This window comes from Barbus barbus, assembly GCF_936440315.1.
Source record: "Barbus barbus genome assembly, chromosome: 28".
Taxonomy (NCBI): Eukaryota; Metazoa; Chordata; class Actinopteri; order Cypriniformes; family Cyprinidae; genus Barbus; species Barbus barbus.
In genome coordinates this window covers 18,592,842-18,610,810 of record NC_136756.1, presented here as the reverse complement: position 1 = coordinate 18,610,810, position 17,969 = coordinate 18,592,842, and the positions used below count along the sequence as shown (strand labels likewise).

General features: G+C 37.8%; 2 protein-coding genes across 4 annotated transcripts in view; one reads left to right on the top strand and one right to left on the bottom strand.

Annotated features, from left to right (window-relative positions):
• Positions 1-9,847, top strand: part of LOC306848534 (semaphorin-3F-like) — a 36,587-nt gene extending 26,740 nt beyond the window's left edge. The window contains exons 3-18 of one of the 2 annotated variants that reach the window (XM_079383143.1): positions 950-1,110; positions 1,308-1,370; positions 1,477-1,596; positions 1,821-1,914; positions 2,320-2,439; positions 2,543-2,688; positions 2,863-2,977; positions 3,072-3,141; positions 4,082-4,226; positions 4,322-4,544; positions 4,707-4,795; positions 4,908-4,949; positions 5,173-5,330; positions 5,581-5,648; positions 5,736-5,863; positions 6,763-9,847. In XM_079383143.1, the coding sequence (XP_079239269.1) occupies positions 950-1,110; positions 1,308-1,370; positions 1,477-1,596; positions 1,821-1,914; positions 2,320-2,439; positions 2,543-2,688; positions 2,863-2,977; positions 3,072-3,141; positions 4,082-4,226; positions 4,322-4,544; positions 4,707-4,795; positions 4,908-4,949; positions 5,173-5,330; positions 5,581-5,648; positions 5,736-5,863; positions 6,763-7,179 (2,159 nt within the window). In that variant the 3' untranslated portion in view covers positions 7,180-9,847. The remainder of the gene's footprint in view (positions 1-949; positions 1,111-1,307; positions 1,371-1,476; positions 1,597-1,820; positions 1,915-2,319; positions 2,440-2,542; positions 2,689-2,862; positions 2,978-3,071; positions 3,142-4,081; positions 4,227-4,321; positions 4,545-4,706; positions 4,796-4,907; positions 4,950-5,172; positions 5,331-5,580; positions 5,649-5,735; positions 5,864-6,762) is intronic. The other variant, XM_079383142.1, reaches the window with a different exon arrangement.
• Positions 9,848-9,855: 8 nt separating this feature from the next.
• Positions 9,856-15,328, bottom strand: LOC306848538 (actin nucleation-promoting factor WAS-like). Of its 2 annotated transcripts, none has more exons than XM_079383148.1 (12): positions 15,017-15,328; positions 14,310-14,450; positions 13,894-13,980; positions 13,673-13,769; positions 13,531-13,557; positions 13,413-13,448; positions 12,908-13,100; positions 12,779-12,821; positions 12,477-12,630; positions 11,652-12,043; positions 11,213-11,324; positions 9,856-10,613 (listed from the first exon to the last, which is right to left on the bottom strand). In XM_079383148.1, exons 1-12 carry the CDS (start codon positions 15,116-15,118, stop codon positions 10,558-10,560), a joined length of 1,440 nt encoding a protein of 479 aa, XP_079239274.1. In that variant the 5' UTR covers positions 15,119-15,328; the 3' UTR covers positions 9,856-10,557. The 2 variants fall into 2 exon arrangements, with proteins under 2 accessions (XP_079239274.1, XP_079239275.1); XM_079383149.1 differs by having other exon boundaries at positions 10,368-10,613; positions 11,652-12,040.
• Positions 15,329-17,969: the final 2,641 nt, after the last annotated feature.

Below are 17,969 nucleotides of genomic sequence, written 5' to 3'. Positions count from 1 at the left end.
AATTTTAGGGTGAACTATCCCTTTTCCCTAGCACGTTTAGTGTCCTGTCTCTTTAAGAGCTGCACGCATCTAATATACAGGCACGCATCTGTTTCTCTCTCAACTATTTACTTTTATTTTAGAGATAACCAACTGAGTCTGTATGTAAACCTTGTGTGTTTTGACAGTATTAGCGCAAAAAATAAGTTAGTTGAGTAATCAGGCGCCATTAGACAGGCTTTTTAGTGCGCGTGCTTCAGGTGTATGTGCTCAGAAAAAGCGCACATCAGACCAGCGCGCGAATTAAACATTTAGCCAGCAAGGCTTGTGTGCAAATAATGTACTTTTGCGATCGCGAATAAGTGCAGTGTCCTGTCAGAGAAACTCTACTGCTGTATGTCGTGCTGTACAGTACATAGAGACGGAGACCAGAACTGTATTTGATATAATGTGTGCTGTAGCACGATACTACGATATTTCTTCAAAAGCAGATCGTGGAGACATTTTTGTCGTCCATGATCAAAAATCGTCATATCGCACACCCCTACTCAAAATCTCACTACATGGCCCCATTCATTCTTTCCTTTACACGGATCAGTCGTCCTGGTCCCTTTGCAGAAAACAGCCCCAAAGCATGATGTTTCCACCCCCATGCTTCACAGTAGGTATGGTGTTCTTTGGATGCAACTCAGCATTCTTTCTCCTCCAAATACAAGTTGAGTTTTTACCAAAAAGTTCTATTTTGGTTTCATCTGACCATATGACATTCTCCCAATCCTCTTCTGGATCATCCAAATGCTCTCTAGCAAACTTCAGACGGGCCCGGACATGTACTGGCTTAAGCAGGGGGACACGTCTGGCACTGCAGGATTTGAGTCCCTGGCGGCGTAGTGTGTTACTGATGGTAGCCTTTGTTACTTTGGTAAGATTTTGTTGACGTTAACTGCTTTGACCTGATATTTTCGTTCAGAGTTACTGGAGACAAAAACCATACGGCCATTCAGTTTCTCCTTCAACACCAGCGACTACAGAATCCTGCATATGGACCAAGACCAAGGCCGGCTCTACCTGGGCAGCTGTGAATATCTGGTCTCTCTAGACATGCAAAATGTCAATAAAGAACCCCTTATTGTAAGACACTATACAGTTATTTTAATTCTTTCCTTATAATGTAAGTGAAAATGCTGTGTGGATTTGGAGTTAATTTAAGTGTTCATTTACTGTAATTGAACCCAGACCGTTCCAATTTTATGGTAGTGAAGTGGTACTTTTGTTACTTTTATAGTGATTATGGTGTTGTATTTTAAATAAGGTTTGTGTGTTTTCAGATTCACTGGCCAGTAACAGCACAAAGAAAAGGGGAGTGTAAATTAACTGGCAAAGGTGGACAGGTACACTTTTACAGTCTATTTTGATTCAATATTGAATCATTTTGGCAAAGAAATAGATTTATTGCTAAAATTCCTCGTTTTTTTTCTCATTTGTGTTTGTTCTCAGGGAGAGTGTGCTAACTTTGTGCGTCTGATTGAGCCATGGAACAGGACTCACCTGTACACCTGCGGCACAGGAGCTTATAAACCCATCTGCACCTTCATCAACAGAGGCTGGAGAGCTGAGGTACACACATAATGTTTACAGTTTCAGAAGACAATCATTTTTCTGTTTCATCAGCAATAACAAAGAGAGTCAATTTTTAGATAAAGAGAGACACTTTTTAGATATTTTTGTTTGATGCGTTTTTTTAAAGATTTTAAATAATTTGGCTAATAATTTATCTTTTTTACACACATTAGTAATTATAAAATTAGTTTTTATAAGTTGTGTGTGTGATTTGTGTGTAGGAATACCTGTTCCGACTGGTTCCTGGTTATGTGGACTCTGGAAAAGGAAAGTCTCCTTATGATCCGCGCCAGGAGAACGCAGCAGCTTTGATAAGTGAGACTCTCTCTTTCTCCTGCTCTCTTGTTTCTCTAATAGTAAAAGCATGTAGTCAAGTTCCAAAAAGCACATATGAGATTTTGAAGCCATTACTCCAGTCTTCAGTGTCATATGATCACTCAGAAATCAATATCCAATTTGCTGCCTAAGAAACTGTATTTTATTATAATCAATGCTGAAAACATTTGTGCAATGGTTTAGATCTATAAATTCAAATGTTATTTTTAATAATACTTAACCAGTCCTGGATATTCCTTGGTCAGAAGTGTGGGAACTATTCTGTTAAGCACTTAGTTGTATGAGACTTCAAGCAGTATAAATGGGCCAGTAGAATAAATTTAGCCAGTCTTCATCCATCATGATCTCTTTCTCTCCACATTACACTAATTCTACCCTCTTCAGATGGGAACCTGTATGCTGGGGTACATGTGGACTTTATGGGTACAGATCCAGCCATCTTCAGAACCTTGGGAGACCGTCCAGCTGTCAGAACCGAGCAGTATGACTCCCGATGGCTGAATGGTATGATATAAGCAGAGGATTGAAGTGATTAAAATGAAAAGTCAGACCTGTGACAATTTCTATCCTTTTTATCTCTTTACAAACCCCTTTATCTCTCCATCAGAGCCTGTGTTTATAAAAATACAGAAAATTCCAGACAGTGCAGAGAAGAATGATGATAAGCTTTACTTCTTCTTTCGGGAGAAGAGTTTAGATGCTTCGGGGGGCAGCGCTCCGAGTGTCCTCGCGAGAGTGGGCCGAGTCTGTCTGGTGAGAAAATACAGATGCTAGACACAAGACTTGACTCCTTAAGCCACACTCTGACTTAATAATCAACTTTTAAGCATGATGATTTTTGTCATGCAAATCATTATGTAAATCAGACGAACCCATGGTTTGTTTAAAGTCTAATCTTTGTTTCTGTTTGTGTGCTTTTCCTTTTAGAATGATGATGGAGGTCAGAGGTCATTGGTGAATAAGTGGACAACATTTCTCAAAGCACGACTGGTCTGTTCTGTGATTGGTGCAGATGGTGTTGAGACTTACTTTGATGAACTGAGTATGGCTTATGTGTTTCTCTTCAACATGATCATAACATGTTCTTAATCAGCTCTCTGTCTGTCTCTGATGCCTGATATCTGTTTATTCTGAAGGGGATGTTTTCATCCAGAGGACCCATGATGAACGGAACCCCATTGTGTATGCTGTGTTCTCCACAGCTGGGTGAGAAAACCTCTCATACACAGATCTAAAATCGAAAACTTTTGTAGTCAGAAAGAAATTGAAACTTTATTTGGTAAGAACACATTAAATTGAACAAAAGTGAAAAGTAAAGAGATATACGGTACAAAATAGTCTATTTCAAACAAATGCTGTAATTTAAACTTTCTAATCATCCAAGAATCCTGGAAAAAAGGAACATGGTTTCCACAAAAATATTAAGCAGCACAACCATTTTCAACATTAATAATAATAATAATAATAATAATAATAATATTAACTGAGCTTCAAATAAGAATTTAAAATCGATTTCTGAAGACTTGAGTAATGTCTACTAAAAAATATTACTGTATTTTCAATAAAATAAATATAGCCTTGGTAGGCATGAGACACTTTTTCCATAAAACAATTAAAAAAATCTTCCCAAACCAAAAATAAGTATTATTTCATTATATACTGGCATTCAACCATTCCAAACACATTTGACTTTCTTTCATAAAAGAATATATTTAGCTTTTTCCCCTCAAAAATTATTTTTCCCATTTAATGTATGGAAATGAATATAATTTGGGATATTACCCTTGAATAGCATATGGAAAACTTGGTGGAAAAGGCAAATTAAATTACTTCTCTGTTACTTTTCTGTCTCTTAGAGCTTGACAGTCACACATTTGTTTTGTTTTATGGAAAAGAGCCTCTGACAACAGGTTATTTCATTGTGAAGCAATAAATATTAGCACTAAAGTAAGCAAAATCAATAAACTGAGGAAGGTAACAAAAAATAGAGAGTGAAAAAAAGTTTTAATGTATCTAACTTATTATTTAGCTTTGAAATCCCTGTGTTGAGTGTAACATCTCTATTCCTTCAGATTAGTGTTTATATTAATTGTCTTTTGTTAAATGAGTAATGATGCTAATGCTGTTTCTCTGTTTTCCTCTCTAGCTCTGTGTTTAAAGGCTCTGCCGTATGTGTGTACTCAATGGCAGACATCAGAAATGTCTTCAATGGACCCTTCTCTCACAAACATGGTCACAACTACCAGTGGACACCTTATACTGGCAAAATCCCTTACCCTCGCCCAGGGACTGTGAGCATTGCTTATGAAATCCAGTTTGGAACCTTATTAATTCTTTGTTGATATCTCATTCTATTTTGCTCTTTTTGCATATTTTTCCTGCTTAGTGTCCTGGAGGAACCTTCACCCCTGATCTCCACACCACTAAAGCCTTCTCTGACGAGGCTGTAAACTTTGTACGCGCCCATCCACTAATGTATCAACCTATATATCCAATACACAAGCGCCCACTGGTGGTCAGGACTGGAGTTGACTACCGTTTTACCACTATTGCTGTGGACCTGGTGGACGCTGTGGATGGAAGATACGAGGTGCTCTTCCTGGGCACAGGTTAGACATTTCTCATCATACAAGTTTCTATTTCTTATATATGCAGGATGATTTCTTCCTGAAGTTATATGAGAAGGTGTAGCATTGCAACATGAACCACTTAATTTGTACAGCTTATGAAATATGGGCCATCTGATAGGTTTACTCATGGTTCACCTTTAGATCGTGGAACAGTCCAGAAGGTGATTGTCTTACCAAAAGACATCAGCACAACAGAAGAGCTCATTTTGGAAGAGGTTGAGGTTTTTAAGGTACAAAAGTACAGATTTTTGCTGAATTTTTGCTATTGGGTATGAATTAGCCTAAAATACCATAATGCATGATTTTGAATGTTTTGAAATATTTTTCCTAAATTTTTTTCAGACTCCAGCTGCGGTTAAAACTCTGAAGATTTCTTCTAAAAGGGTAAATATTGTTGTAGTAAAATCATTATTGTAGTATCATTTGATATAAATTTTATTTTAAATTAGATCTTATTTTTATATATTATATTTTGTAAATTGTTTATATATATCAAATTCCAAGTAATGAATTTAGTTAATATGATGATAACCCATGGTATTATATGATAATACCAATCGGTATTCAAATCATTCAACATTTTCTCTTTCTCTCTTGTGGTTTACAGCAACAGTTGTACGTGTCTTCAGAAAGGGGTCTTACCCAGGTGTCCCTGCACAGGTGTGCCGTTTATGGAAAGGCCTGTTCAGACTGCTGCCTGGCCCGTGACCCCTATTGTGCCTGGGATGGAGAACACTGCTCTGCTTTCACCCCGGCTACCAAGAGGTCAGACACATTCATTTACCCTACTGAGTAGTCCATGGTCCAAATTGTATTAAATGAATTTCTTGACTTCATTAACTGTCTATTTTAATGCTTATAACACAGTCAGTACATGTACAATGCATATTGGTCTTCATCACATGTGCTGAAGAGAAACAGAATAGAAAATAAATGGTCTGATTTAAAAGCAGTTTCACAGTTATAATAGTCAATAAACTTTTAACTATGAAATCATTTGTGAATGAATCCTTAGGAGAAGCAGAAGGCAAGATATCAAACACGGTGATCCTCTACGGCAGTGCAGAGGATTCAATGCTAAAGGTTTGTAAACAGCCTCTCATATGATACTGCTTAATGATGCAGGAGATCTTCAGAAACTTGAATGTGGCCCTTCTCTGACCCTCTCAGTAGAGAAGCGTCTGAGGGAGACGGTGCAGTTTGGGGTTGAGGGGAGCAGCACATTCCTGGAGTGCCAGCCAAGATCCCCGCAGGCCTCCGTCAAATGGCTCTACCAGAAGGATGGCAAACGAAAAGCAGTAAGACACTAATGTTACTATTATAAGGCTTTAAATGGATAGTTCACCCAAAAATGCTAGAAGAAACATTTCAGTGAAAAAGTATCAAATGTGAAGTTTCACACAGGGATATAATTTATGCTTTTTCACTATAAATTATAAGATGATTTGTTCTTTTTCACTTTCAAAAATTTTCATACTTAAAGGGATAGTTCACCCGAAAATAAAAATTCTGTCATTAATTACTCCCCATCATGTCGTTCCAAACCCGTAAGACCTTACGTTCATCTCAACCTTAATTTTATGAATCTACAAAAATAATTACTTTATTCAACAATTTCTTCTCTTCCGTCAGCAACACCACACGCATATATGGTGGTACTCTCGTGAACGCAGGTTGAAGACAGACACGAAAGAAAATAAATTGTTGTTATTTTTGTTTTCTTTTTGCACAAAAAGTATTCTTGTAGCTTTAAAAAAAATTATTGATGTCACATGGACTATTTTAATGATGTTCTCACTACCTTTCTGGGCCTTGAACGTGTCAGTTGCATTACTGTCTATGCAGGGTCAGAAAGCTCTCCGATTTCATCAAAAATATCTTAATTTGAGTTTAAATTTGACAAGAAACATCCCATTAGATTTATTGTTGTATAATGTATATTAGGAAATTGCTGTTAACCCATTAAGAGGATTAATATTAAAAAATTTTAAAGTCTTTTGCCATTCAAATTCATTTTGAACTTGTATGATTTTTTTTCTTTTGAGAAATCTCTCAGGGTTTTTTTTGTCATTCTAATGAAAGAGTTGTTTCACACTCCTATTGACTTTCATTGTATGGACAAAAGCAGTTGAAACATGCTTCCAAAATCATCTTTTGTGTTTTGTATCATTATCATAAATGACTCCTTTTCCTTCAGCTCAGTCGAGACAAAGATGTCTTGAAGACCGGTCATGGCATCCTGCTGAAATCTCTCATCCAATCGGATGCCGGCCTTTACCACTGCCTGGCAACCGAGAACAACTTCAAACACACCGTGGCGCGCATATCCCTACGGATCCTGGACCGGGAGATTGTGGAGGCGCTGACCGAGACGGACGTCCCGATTGAACCAGAGTACCGCCGTCACCATTCCCATCACCACCCTCCACCGCCACCCCCTCCCCCTCAGACCAACCCACCCGCTCTCCAGCTCCACCCACAGCCTGAAGTGCGTCTCATCAGCCAGTACTGCCAGTCCTACAGGCAGCAGATACAAAGCCAGCCACACAAAGCCAAACGCAACAACCGCAGGCACACGGGAGAACAAGAAGAGGATGAGCTACAGGAGCAGTGAATGGAACAGCACCTGGGACCCTGTTGACCATGTCACGTCCATGTGCCCCATCATTATGTTCTTCCTCGGTCCATTTAATAAAATGATTCATTAGTTTAGACAGATTCAATTGATTCATTAGCTGTATCAGACTGTGTCTGAACTAGATTGATTTTCATTTTGAGGTACAGTTTGATGCACTTAATTCCCCTAACTAATCTAAATCTGGCTGTGATGTTCTCACTTCCATAGCTAGCATTAAACTACACAGTTTTCGAAAGGAATTCCTTAAAACGTCCAGCCACACCAGCAAAACTACTGCTGTTTTATGTTAAACATAAGCTATTCCATTCTAATATTCAGTACACCAATGACTGCAGTGTAAATACTATCAGAAACATTTGAAAACATGTACTTTGTAGAGGCTTCAAAAGGTGTTTGGGGTGAAATTGAAAGATTGCTGATTCAGTCAGTCCTCTTTAAACCCCAAGACCATAAAATACAGTCGTGGAAGGAATATTTTGGAGCATTTTAAGGTGGTTGGATGTACTTATCTGCACGCTACAATTATAGCACAATATATCTTGCCATCATTTTGACCACTAAAGCTTTTACTTTTCTTGGCATTTGCAATTGTTTATAGACTTTTCTGTAGTAAAGTCCTTGGAAGAACAGGTCAATTTGTATTGACAACTAGAAGTGACAATTAAAATGAAAATTAATATACTATGAAAATATTAATTTAAAATTCAAATGAATATAGTCACTGAAACATTAAAATGGAAATGATGATTTTAGAAATAATAAATTGATAACTTATTTCTGTAATTTTACTTTTAAGTGTCACTTCTAGTCCTCCATACATTTGAGCTTTAATTTTAGTCTTGATCCATAACAGAAATTTGAAATCTTGGAACTGTAAAAGTTTATATCAAAGTGATATTTCAGTATTATTCAAGTTTAAAAAAAAAAAAACTACAGAGAAATTGAGAATTTAAAATCATTGCAATAAAAATATTGGATGTTAGTTTAAAAATACATTTAAAAAATGTTTTACATTTCAAATATGTGGATTTTAAAACAAAATATTTATCTAATACTAAAAATATTATATATTTTGTCTCTCTTTTTGTAATGGGACTTGGAAATTTAACCCTGGAAATTTAAATGTTTTATTTGGACAAGACTGTGGACCAAAATGAGGAAAAAATAAAAGTTGTTTATAGGGATTATGCATCAGAATTTCTCCTGTGTGATCAATGAAACCAGACGTAGATCGCTAGTAATGTGAAAAGCCCTGATGCACACTTCACATTTCAATTTTGATTGCAAACAAAAAATACACGTCAGTTATCTTCTTTTGTCGTCTTGTAAAACAAACGCTTGTCCCTAACTACTATGAGCGAAGGGATCTTCCCTGATTTTAACTGCTGTATATAGATACAGTTTTTCAATCTGGTCTCTTCTATGTTTGACTCTGGACTCTGATGATAGTCAGACCACTAAAAACATTCTCACTCTCAATCCATCGAATTGAAACATTTTGTATTCCACGGTTTGTCAATGGTGATATGTGGTCATGTTTTTTGCTTGTGTATGAACACAGTATCTGTGCTTTGTGTTGTGTGACAATGACACATGTACATAGAAAATGTATGTATTCGACAAGTCACTGGTCAGGATTAAAAACTAACCTCCTTTCTTTCCTCATCTGTCATGTGACCCTCTGTCTTTCTCTGTTTCTCTCTCTCTCTCTCACCCACACCATACAACATATTTATTGTGAGAGTGTACATATTCATGTGAGTTGTGCTCTTTGGTGATGGAACAGGGTTGGTTTTGATGGAAAATGTCATTGTATGTATTGTTTATTAACAGGACCAGGAAACATAGAGAGATGCTGAGGAGAAAGAGGTAGATGTTTTTGAAGAAACTATAATCAGTTAACCTGTAGACATATATATTAACATTTGAAACATTTAAATTAACCTTGGGATGCTCAAGAAAGCATATGGGCAAAAATAATTTCTTTTTATCAGTTGGCATGAAATATTTCATATTTGCAGTGTTTTTTTAGCCAGAAATATCTACCTCTTCAAGCACTTTCTATGGAATATCACTTGACACCAAACTAAAGGACAAAAGTAAGGGAACCGTGTTGTGTAATTTTCTTCTGAGAACATATACTTTGTCTAGTCCACTTATGTCATTTTTTTTTTTTTTTTTTTGAAAGGATAAAGAGACTTCTCTTCATTGGATGTTGGAGGAATATTTATAATGACTGTGTATAAAAAGCGCTTAAAGAAATGCTCTGTGGTTTTAACCCGAGACATGTTATCTGGTCTTAAAGGGTGGAGAACATATTCTAGAGTCCAAACCACATTTCTTTCCTCTCCACAGAGATTTTATTGTGCAGAATGACATGTGACACAACTTCTCTGAAGAACTTTAATGCCACAGACTTTCTTTGTCCTGTTGTGTCTTTCCTTTGGTGTTGAGCTAAAGAAAAACTTCCTAAATATGGTTGCTTCCTAAATACTTCCTCTTTGTATTTACCGATGTTTGTGTAGGTTCATGTTAATGTGATTGTTTGTGATAAATATTATTTTATTATCATGGTATTCTGGGATTTGGGAGTCCTAATAGGTGTTTTTTAAAGCAATAACAATAAACTGCTGTTTTTGTTTTTATTTGTTTATGTATTTATTGTACTAACTATCTGAACAACTGACATATTCATCTACATCAAAAAAGTATCATAAATTAGATTATTTGAATACTCTTTTTAAACTTTTTTGTTAGTTCCACATTTGTCCTGTAGGGGGAAGTCTTGTGCAGCCAACAGATATACCGAACATTGTACATGGCTTCAGAAATATAGATAGCCTACATCATCTCGACAAGAATAACATCACTGGGTTTGTAGTTAAAAGAGACCGATTTGGAATTGAAACAGTTGTTGAGTCTAAAGTATGTGCACACAGAAGGAAATATCCAACATAAAGCTGTGGTTAAGCCTGACAGTCCTATATGTTTGGATGAAATCTAACACCACTTCTGGTTTGGCTCAACTTAAGTTCCTTCTTTCTAAATGAACTCGCACTGAACTACTGCTGAGCTAAAGTGAAAGATGGAGATAAAACAGACCAAAGACAGACCAGTCTTTGAAACTGAGACACTGCAAAACAGACTTGAAATCTACTCATTGCAAAGGTTAGGGTTTTATTGCTTTATTGGATTTACGGAAGATCTTCAGATCATTCAGTGCAACTTTAATCTGGAATAACCTGAAGATTTCATGCCTATTGCTAAAATTATTTCAAATGTGCGTCAGCTTATCAGCTCATTTTATGAATTGGTGGGTGTCATAAGTTTGTGAACCAAGAACAGAGAGAAGCATTATTCATCCCATTCATCTTCTTCATCTTCATCACCCCCAACATCATCTTCATCTTCTGAAGAAAGAAAGAGGAAAAAAAGTTTGTATTTATGCAGATGCTTACTAAAACATGCACGCCTAGGAAATATAATTGTGCATTTAGCCTACAGTTTAAAAATATAATCGCTTTTCGATAGCGCGCCTTTATATGCAAGCAGCAACCTGAAAATACATTTTGAATGCACTCTTTTCTGTTTCATATCTTGAGTTTCTTGTGTGTGTGCGCGCGCGCGTTGAATACATTAAATATTCATTAGGTTTGCGCAATCGCACAAACGTTGACGCGCCGCGCGGCATTTCGTTTTTGGCGTTTGAGAGAAAGTAACGAGTCAAAAAGTAACAGAAAAAAACGTTAATTTAAGAGAAGAAATACCGTTTTATTCTTACATGGATGGTCCATGACAAACTGGAATATACAGTCAGGAAAAATGTAAGTCAAACTGATGGCCATGAATGAGTTATTTAAACAGCTCGAGTGTATGCAAATATGCAAATAAGAACATTAAGACGCGATTCACAGATGTGAAATATGGAAAAAGTTAGCCTAGGATCTTGTTAATCCATGTTTTGAATGACCTGTGGTTGTGAAAATATTAGATTTATTAAATGGTTTACCTGAGGAATGGATAACTTTACTCCTTTTCTGCATCACCATCATCAGAGCTCCCACAATTCCACTTGAGGATTCATCTTGAGCTTGAGGATTAGAGTCCGGGGATTCAGACACCTGGCAGAAACACCACAAAAACAATGGTTATACCCACCAAAGCACAGTTAAAACAAACAAACAAAATAAAAACATTTACACCAAGAGATATGATATAGGCCTATATGAAATAATAACTATAAAGTTAAATATAACTAGGCCTATGCTATGATAATGATGAGTTCTGAAAGTGATTCCAATGGTATTAGCTATGGTTATAGCTGTGATGTGGACTTCCCTATTCTCACTGAATTAGAACGGTTATTATAAAGTTGTCGTTATTATGAACAGTCCTTAATACTTATAGAAACAATTGAACAAAATGCATTGCATCTGCATCTCACGTACATTCTTTAGCAAACGTCCACGGCGAATTTCCTCCAATAAAGTTCCTCGTCCTCCACCACCAGAGGAGGGAGGAGGAGGTGGTGCTGAGCTGCCAGGGCTACTGGGGAAGTTACTGGCTGAAGAAGGCGGTGGTGGAGGAGGAGGTGGGGGTGGAGGTGGTGCACCGCCACCCATAGGTGGAGGAGGTGGCTTGTGACTGTGACTGGGGGGTGGTGGTGGCGGGAGAGAAGATGGCATGGGAGGAGGCTCAGAACGGCCTCCAGGCGGTGCAGGTCGGGGTGGACCGCGATGCGGGGGTCCAGGGCTGCGTGGTGCAGTACGTCCAGGTGGACCTGGGACTGGGGGAAGCCCGCTGCGAGGTGGAGGAGGTGCAGGGGCAGAACGAGGACCTTCTGAGCAATAAGCATAATTAAAGTCAAATGAATTTTTTTTTTTAAAGGAACCGGGACTTTTAATATTAATTGGTTGTTGATTGGATGGAGGCAGATCTGAATGTGAGTTTGTGGTCGATTGTGAGAAAGGGGTGGTTTATGCGGACTAAATGATTGGAGAAGTCTGGCATTTGTCAGCAGAGAAGTTTGTCCTTTTCATCGGAAGATAAAGTCATGACATTTTGATTAAAAAATTATGAGCTCAAAATTTTAAATAAATAAAGTATGTATGGATTAATTACTTACAGTAAGATAAAACGATGCATTTAGAAAATAGATCTGAATTTCCATGTCATGCTGATATTAAGGATCTTATCAAGGTAAAATTATCCAAATCAAACGTCCAAATATCCAACACGGAGCCTTTTACATTTTAATTTTTGAATGAGCTAACCCTGTTTCCTCATTTCCTCTTTTACTGCGTCCAGGCCTCCAGATTGCTCAATGAAGTCATAGATGAGCTTAGATGTTTCTTTGTCTGCCAGCTCGGCATCACTGATACCAGCACTGCTGAACAAATTCTTCAGGTCAGGGTCAAGATTGTTGGTCTAGAGGGACCAAAAGTCAGTGTTCATATATACAGGTTTGTTACTTTTTAACTTTATAATTGCAATTAGAATAAGCATTGAGTATCAGTTTATGTGACTAAATTTGCTTTATGCATTTTTAAGGACATTTATTAAGGATATTTCTTACATCAAACCCAGAGTTTGGATCCCACCCAACATGAGTGACATGTCTGAAGAGAAATGAGAGGTAGCATCACGTCAAACAAATGAAACAAAACACAAGGTGAGTGTCCAACTTATGGGAAAATTCTCTTACTTGAATCCACTAGGAGCTCCGATATCTGCCTTAGTGAGCTTTGGCCCTTTCTTCTTTCCCTTTTTGTCCTTTTTGCCTATGGAAATTGAGGCTGGTGCAGGGATCGGCACTGGGGTGGAGCGGTATCTTGATGCCACAATATCTGGGTTCTGTATGTCCACCGTGGTCATTATAGTTGGCTGTGAAACTGGACCTGGTTATTGGACATATATAGATTAAACACTTGCATTTGCAATGTGTTACACCATGTGAACACTGCAGGATAAGTTAAGGGGACATTTCTGCTGAACACAAAAGAAGGTATTTTGAAGAACAAACACTGTCTAAAACAACACTGGACACCATTGAATTTCATTACATAAGAAAAAAAAAAACACTGGAACATTTTTCAAAATGTCTTCTTTTGCTTTCCACAGAAGAAAAAAAGTCACACAGGTTTGGTTAGTAATGATGACAGAATTGAAACTTCTGCATGAAGTGTTTGAAATGTTTAAAAGTGACTCACCATTTGTCGGAGGGGTTTGTGGTAGTGCCCGGTTTTCTGTTAATCAAAATAAAACCAGCCTTAAAATGTTAATCTAACGGTTAATACTATGTGTATGTTTCACCTTGTGCATACATACCTTCAGACGGAGCATGCTGTTTTTTTTCTAAATATGCATATATAAAAAAGGCACAAAGAGATATTGATGAAATATGAGTATTTATGGGAAATGAGCCTAGTACAAATTCAATAAAACATGAATGAGAATGGCAGTAACTGACCCTCGCGATTGAATCTCTGATTAATCTTTTCCACACTGATGTTTCTGAAAAATTCTGCTTCTGTCTCACTGGCAAAATTCAAACCTACTTGACAGTCCTGAGACACAAGTTCATTCAAATATATTAGATCTCTCAGATTGCGAGATTTTGATTTTCCAGTAAAAATTGGCACAGCGTTGAGTTTTGGCTTGAATTGAGATTTTTAAAGGGCCTGTACCCACATCAGCTGCAAAAGTGTGGAAGAACCTCATTGGACAGCAATATGTCATGTGATTATACAGCTCCTGCTCCCAAACCATTTTGCCTTCCTGAAAATAAATAAATAAATAACATGAACGTGCACAAATATGATCAAAGTCTAAATGGTGCTACCACCGTATGACTTCATGAGCTAAATTGAGTTACTGTGACACATAATACAAAGCAGAAGTGTATCTTTATTTAATTTCAGCCTGCGTGGCTACAGGCTAAGCTTGGTCATGCTAACAGGAGTCAGTATAAATCAATTTATCATAATAATATATAATCTCAGAGAACAACTCTATCTGCAAAGATGCTAGATGTATAAGCATTCTGCATAACAATTAGCAGTTATGATAAGTTTTTTGCACTACAAATTAAAATCTGAATTTCTAACCTTTATGTCATAAAGCCGGATGTAGTATGAACGTTTAGGATTGTCCTTAATGAAACAAACAACTCCAGTATGTTGGAGACTCCATTGGGTCGGACTGTGAGGAAGAGCCATGTACAACTGAACAACCGCTGTGGCTATGGTCTGCACACACACACGCAAACACAAACACAATAAACTGACATAAAAGAGCATTAATAAATGATTAATGAGTAAAGTATTACAACGAAAGCAAAAGACTTCAGCATCCTCTACAACAACAGGAAGTGGCCTCAAACAGCATTTCCTGTCACTCTCCAGTTAAACTTTGCCATTACATACATCATTTGTCACTACAGAAAGGCTAACAATGTTGTGAAATTAACTTTCTAAAGAAATTAGTTATGTTTTATAATAAAATTTTCTTAGGTGGAGCTAATTACGAAATTTATTGACTATGGATTAAACACTTTGGCTTTTACAGCATGTTCTGTAACAGGTTATTTGTATACATTCTCTTCATCTTTTTCATTCCGCACACACACAGCGAAACTTTGACCTTTAACTGACATCAACAGTAACAGCAGCAATCTCATCTGTGACTTCTGCACCATGTCTGTCCTTTCAGGAGACTCTCTTTTATACCTGATTGATTTATATCCCAGAAGCATCCTCTATGGGACAGAATGTCCATCCCTGATTGGCCTTCTAATCAAAGTGACTTCACTCACCACACATCTCCGTCCCAGCAGCTGTAGCAAGCGTTCATTCTCCTGGCTGCTGAGGAGAGAACTGGACACGCTCTCCTGCCCCTTGGTTTTACCTCTGCTCATCTCTCCTTGATGTAATGGACACTCAGATTTTGGGACTCCACGTCTAGGGCCCTTGCTTAGCCCACAGTACCTGCCTGAAGCCTTTTTAGAACAGGCAAATGGTTCGAAGGAACTGTTGCTTCCGTGTTCTGTAATCTGATGTAAATGCAGCACAGCAAAAGAGAACAGGAAGAACGAAACCACTGCGCAGATCTGCTCTCAGAATGTTGTGGACAGGCACGTGTTCTTTTGCTCACATAAAGAAAGGAGGAGCGCCTTGAACATCCTCATTCACCCATATAAGAGATATATATGTGACCCTGGACCACAAAACCAGTCAATTTTACAAAATTGAGATTTATACATCATCTGAAAGTTGAATAAATAAGCTTTCTATTGATGTATGGTTTGTTATGATAGGACAATATTTGGTTGAGACACAACTATTTGAAAATCTGAGGGTGCAAAAAAATCAAAATACTGAGAAAATTGCCTTAAAAGTTGTCCAATTGAAGTTCTTAGCAATGCATATTACTAATCAAAAATTAAGTTGTTAAATTTACAAAATATCTTCATGGAACATGATCTTTACTTAATATCCTAATGATTTTTTTGCATAAAAGGAAAATGGATCATTTTGACCCGTACAATGTATTTTTGGCTATTGCTACAAATATACCCCAGCGACTTAAGACTGGTTTTGTGCTCCAGGGGCACGTATACAGTGCACAGCAGAAATGAGTACACTCCCTCTAATACTTAACATATTCAGCAATTACTCTTTACTTCTTCTTTTTTTGAAGATGTAATGTTCCAAGAAGCCTGCTTGATCAATTACCAAAGAAGAATGTCAAAATTATTGGGGCAAAATAAGATTTTTTTTTATCAAAGTGATAAAATGTTGTCGCAAAAATGAGTACACCCTCCTGAAAGTTACTAAATAAAACTAAAAAAAAATAAAAAATGTTTATAGGTTTTAGGCTATTTTTGATCAACAGGTAAGTATATTGAACCAAAACTTTTAAAGACAAGTAATTTCCTGACAATTAAAAGTGTTATATAGCCTACTGAATCATATTCAGACTTTAATGCTGGCAGCAGTGGAACCACTTGGGAGAGAACTGCCAGGTGAATTATTTCTTAGCATAAAAGAGGACATTGGTACAAGAGGAATACCAAATTATTGTTTTAAGTGTGAAAATATAGCAGAAGTAGCACCGACATTCAGAAACAATGGACTGGTGACAAGGCTCCTGAAATAATCAGGTCTTCACTTTAAGTTTTCATTTAGTGATGAGTGAATTTTTGCTAGAAAAAGAGCAGGAGAAATAACATGCAAGTGTCTCAGAGCCGGCAAAAGCTATGAAAAGAGTGACACTTTATCTCTCATATGATGCAGCCTGCAGAATTGATATGCATGGTTGTTGTCGCCACTAGAATTACCTTCTGTTGCCAAAGCAAAATAAACTCAAAATAAACCCTTTATCGGGAGAAGAACTATATTTGGTAACTTAATCGACCATTCATAATGGCGTTAACATATCTCTCCGTGAGCTCGTAAAAGCACATGGATTTCTCCCAGCCGATAGTAACACCATGGCATCTGACCAATCAGGAGTTGCCCGGGCCATTACAAACTTCAGTGTCATCCGGAAATTCTGAAAGACGGATCTACGCTCCGACCTCCTCAGACACAAACATTAATACCAGCGAAACGAACAATGGTATGTTAATGAAACTCACACATTATGTGGTTGAATAGTTGTGTTAAATGCTGAGATCGATGTTGTTTGTGTAGGATGTCTAGAAATGAGTGAACGTTGGACATGAAAAATGGTGTGATCATATTTGATCATACGCTCCGTTCAGGTAAAACTAGTGCAACATTATGCAGTGATCCAATGCAAAACATAAACCATTTATTGAAATTATCAAGCCGTAAATAGGGAAATATGTGTAATTTTGTTCAGTTTTATGGCCTTGTAAGATTATTTATTATACTTAAATGGCATATATTGGTGCTTATTTTTACTGTGAGCCTTATTACTGCTGTCAAAAATAAGTGGTACCACCAGTACTTAGTGCTATTTTTCATTTCTTATTATATATTTACAATTTACGTCAATATTCTTTGTTTTCAGTAGATTTGCACTTCGCTGTTACTGTTTTCCATCACAAATAACTCAAAGTGGGCTTGATATTGACTCAAAAACATACTTTTCTTTTGCAGCTGTCTACTCGGCTCTTTTATGGAAAGAGGGTGACTGCTGTTGTGCCAGCTGACCCCGCCATCAGTGACGATGAGGGCTCTGATGAGGGAGACGACGACGTGGCAAACCCCGACTTCATCCCACTTACCCACGAATGCCCGAGTGACATGGGCCCCTCTGCCAAGAGGAAGTGTGTGCAGACTGCAGTGGAGGAGCCATGGGTGTCACCAGCCAGATAGTCTCCGTCCTGGCCAGCACCATGTTGTCCTCCTCCACCACCACAGCCATCTTTGTGGACAACTTCTTCACCAGCCTGGAGATATGCTGGTCCACCTCTACCACACCCCCATGAAATCCAAGAGGTGGTACATGCGGATGTTTGCATATGCAATAGATGTCAGCCTGGATCATGTACAGGCGGGACATCAAGGCTCTTGCTGTGGATGGCCTGTCGTTGAAGAACTTCCAGATCCAAGTGTTTAGTAGTTTCAGCAGCCAGAGGCCAGTTATGTCTCACCCCCGAAGGAGCTCATAATTTCCATGTGCACCCAGCACCTCTGTTGATGTCCCCGTGCCTATCCGGGGACACCGCAGCCACACCCCAGATGCTTCTTTGCGGTTTGACATGTCCCTGTTCCATGCCCCTGTCTACACCAACCGCC

Bases quoted from the DNA above. Each gene is read 5' to 3' on its own strand.
- LOC306848538 (XM_079383148.1), bottom strand. From the start codon at position 15,118: ATGAGCAGAGGTAAAACCAAGGGGCAGGAGAGCGTGTCCAGTTCTCTC. The intron at 13,981-14,309 runs GTTAGAAATTCA...ATTTATTTTCAG, and splicing joins TCCGGCTTTATGACATAAAG to GAAGGCAAAATGGTTTGGGA. The intron at 10,614-11,212 runs GTAAACCATTTA...TTCTTTCTTCAG, and splicing joins TAAAGTTATCCATTCCTCAG to AAGATGAAGATGATGTTGGG.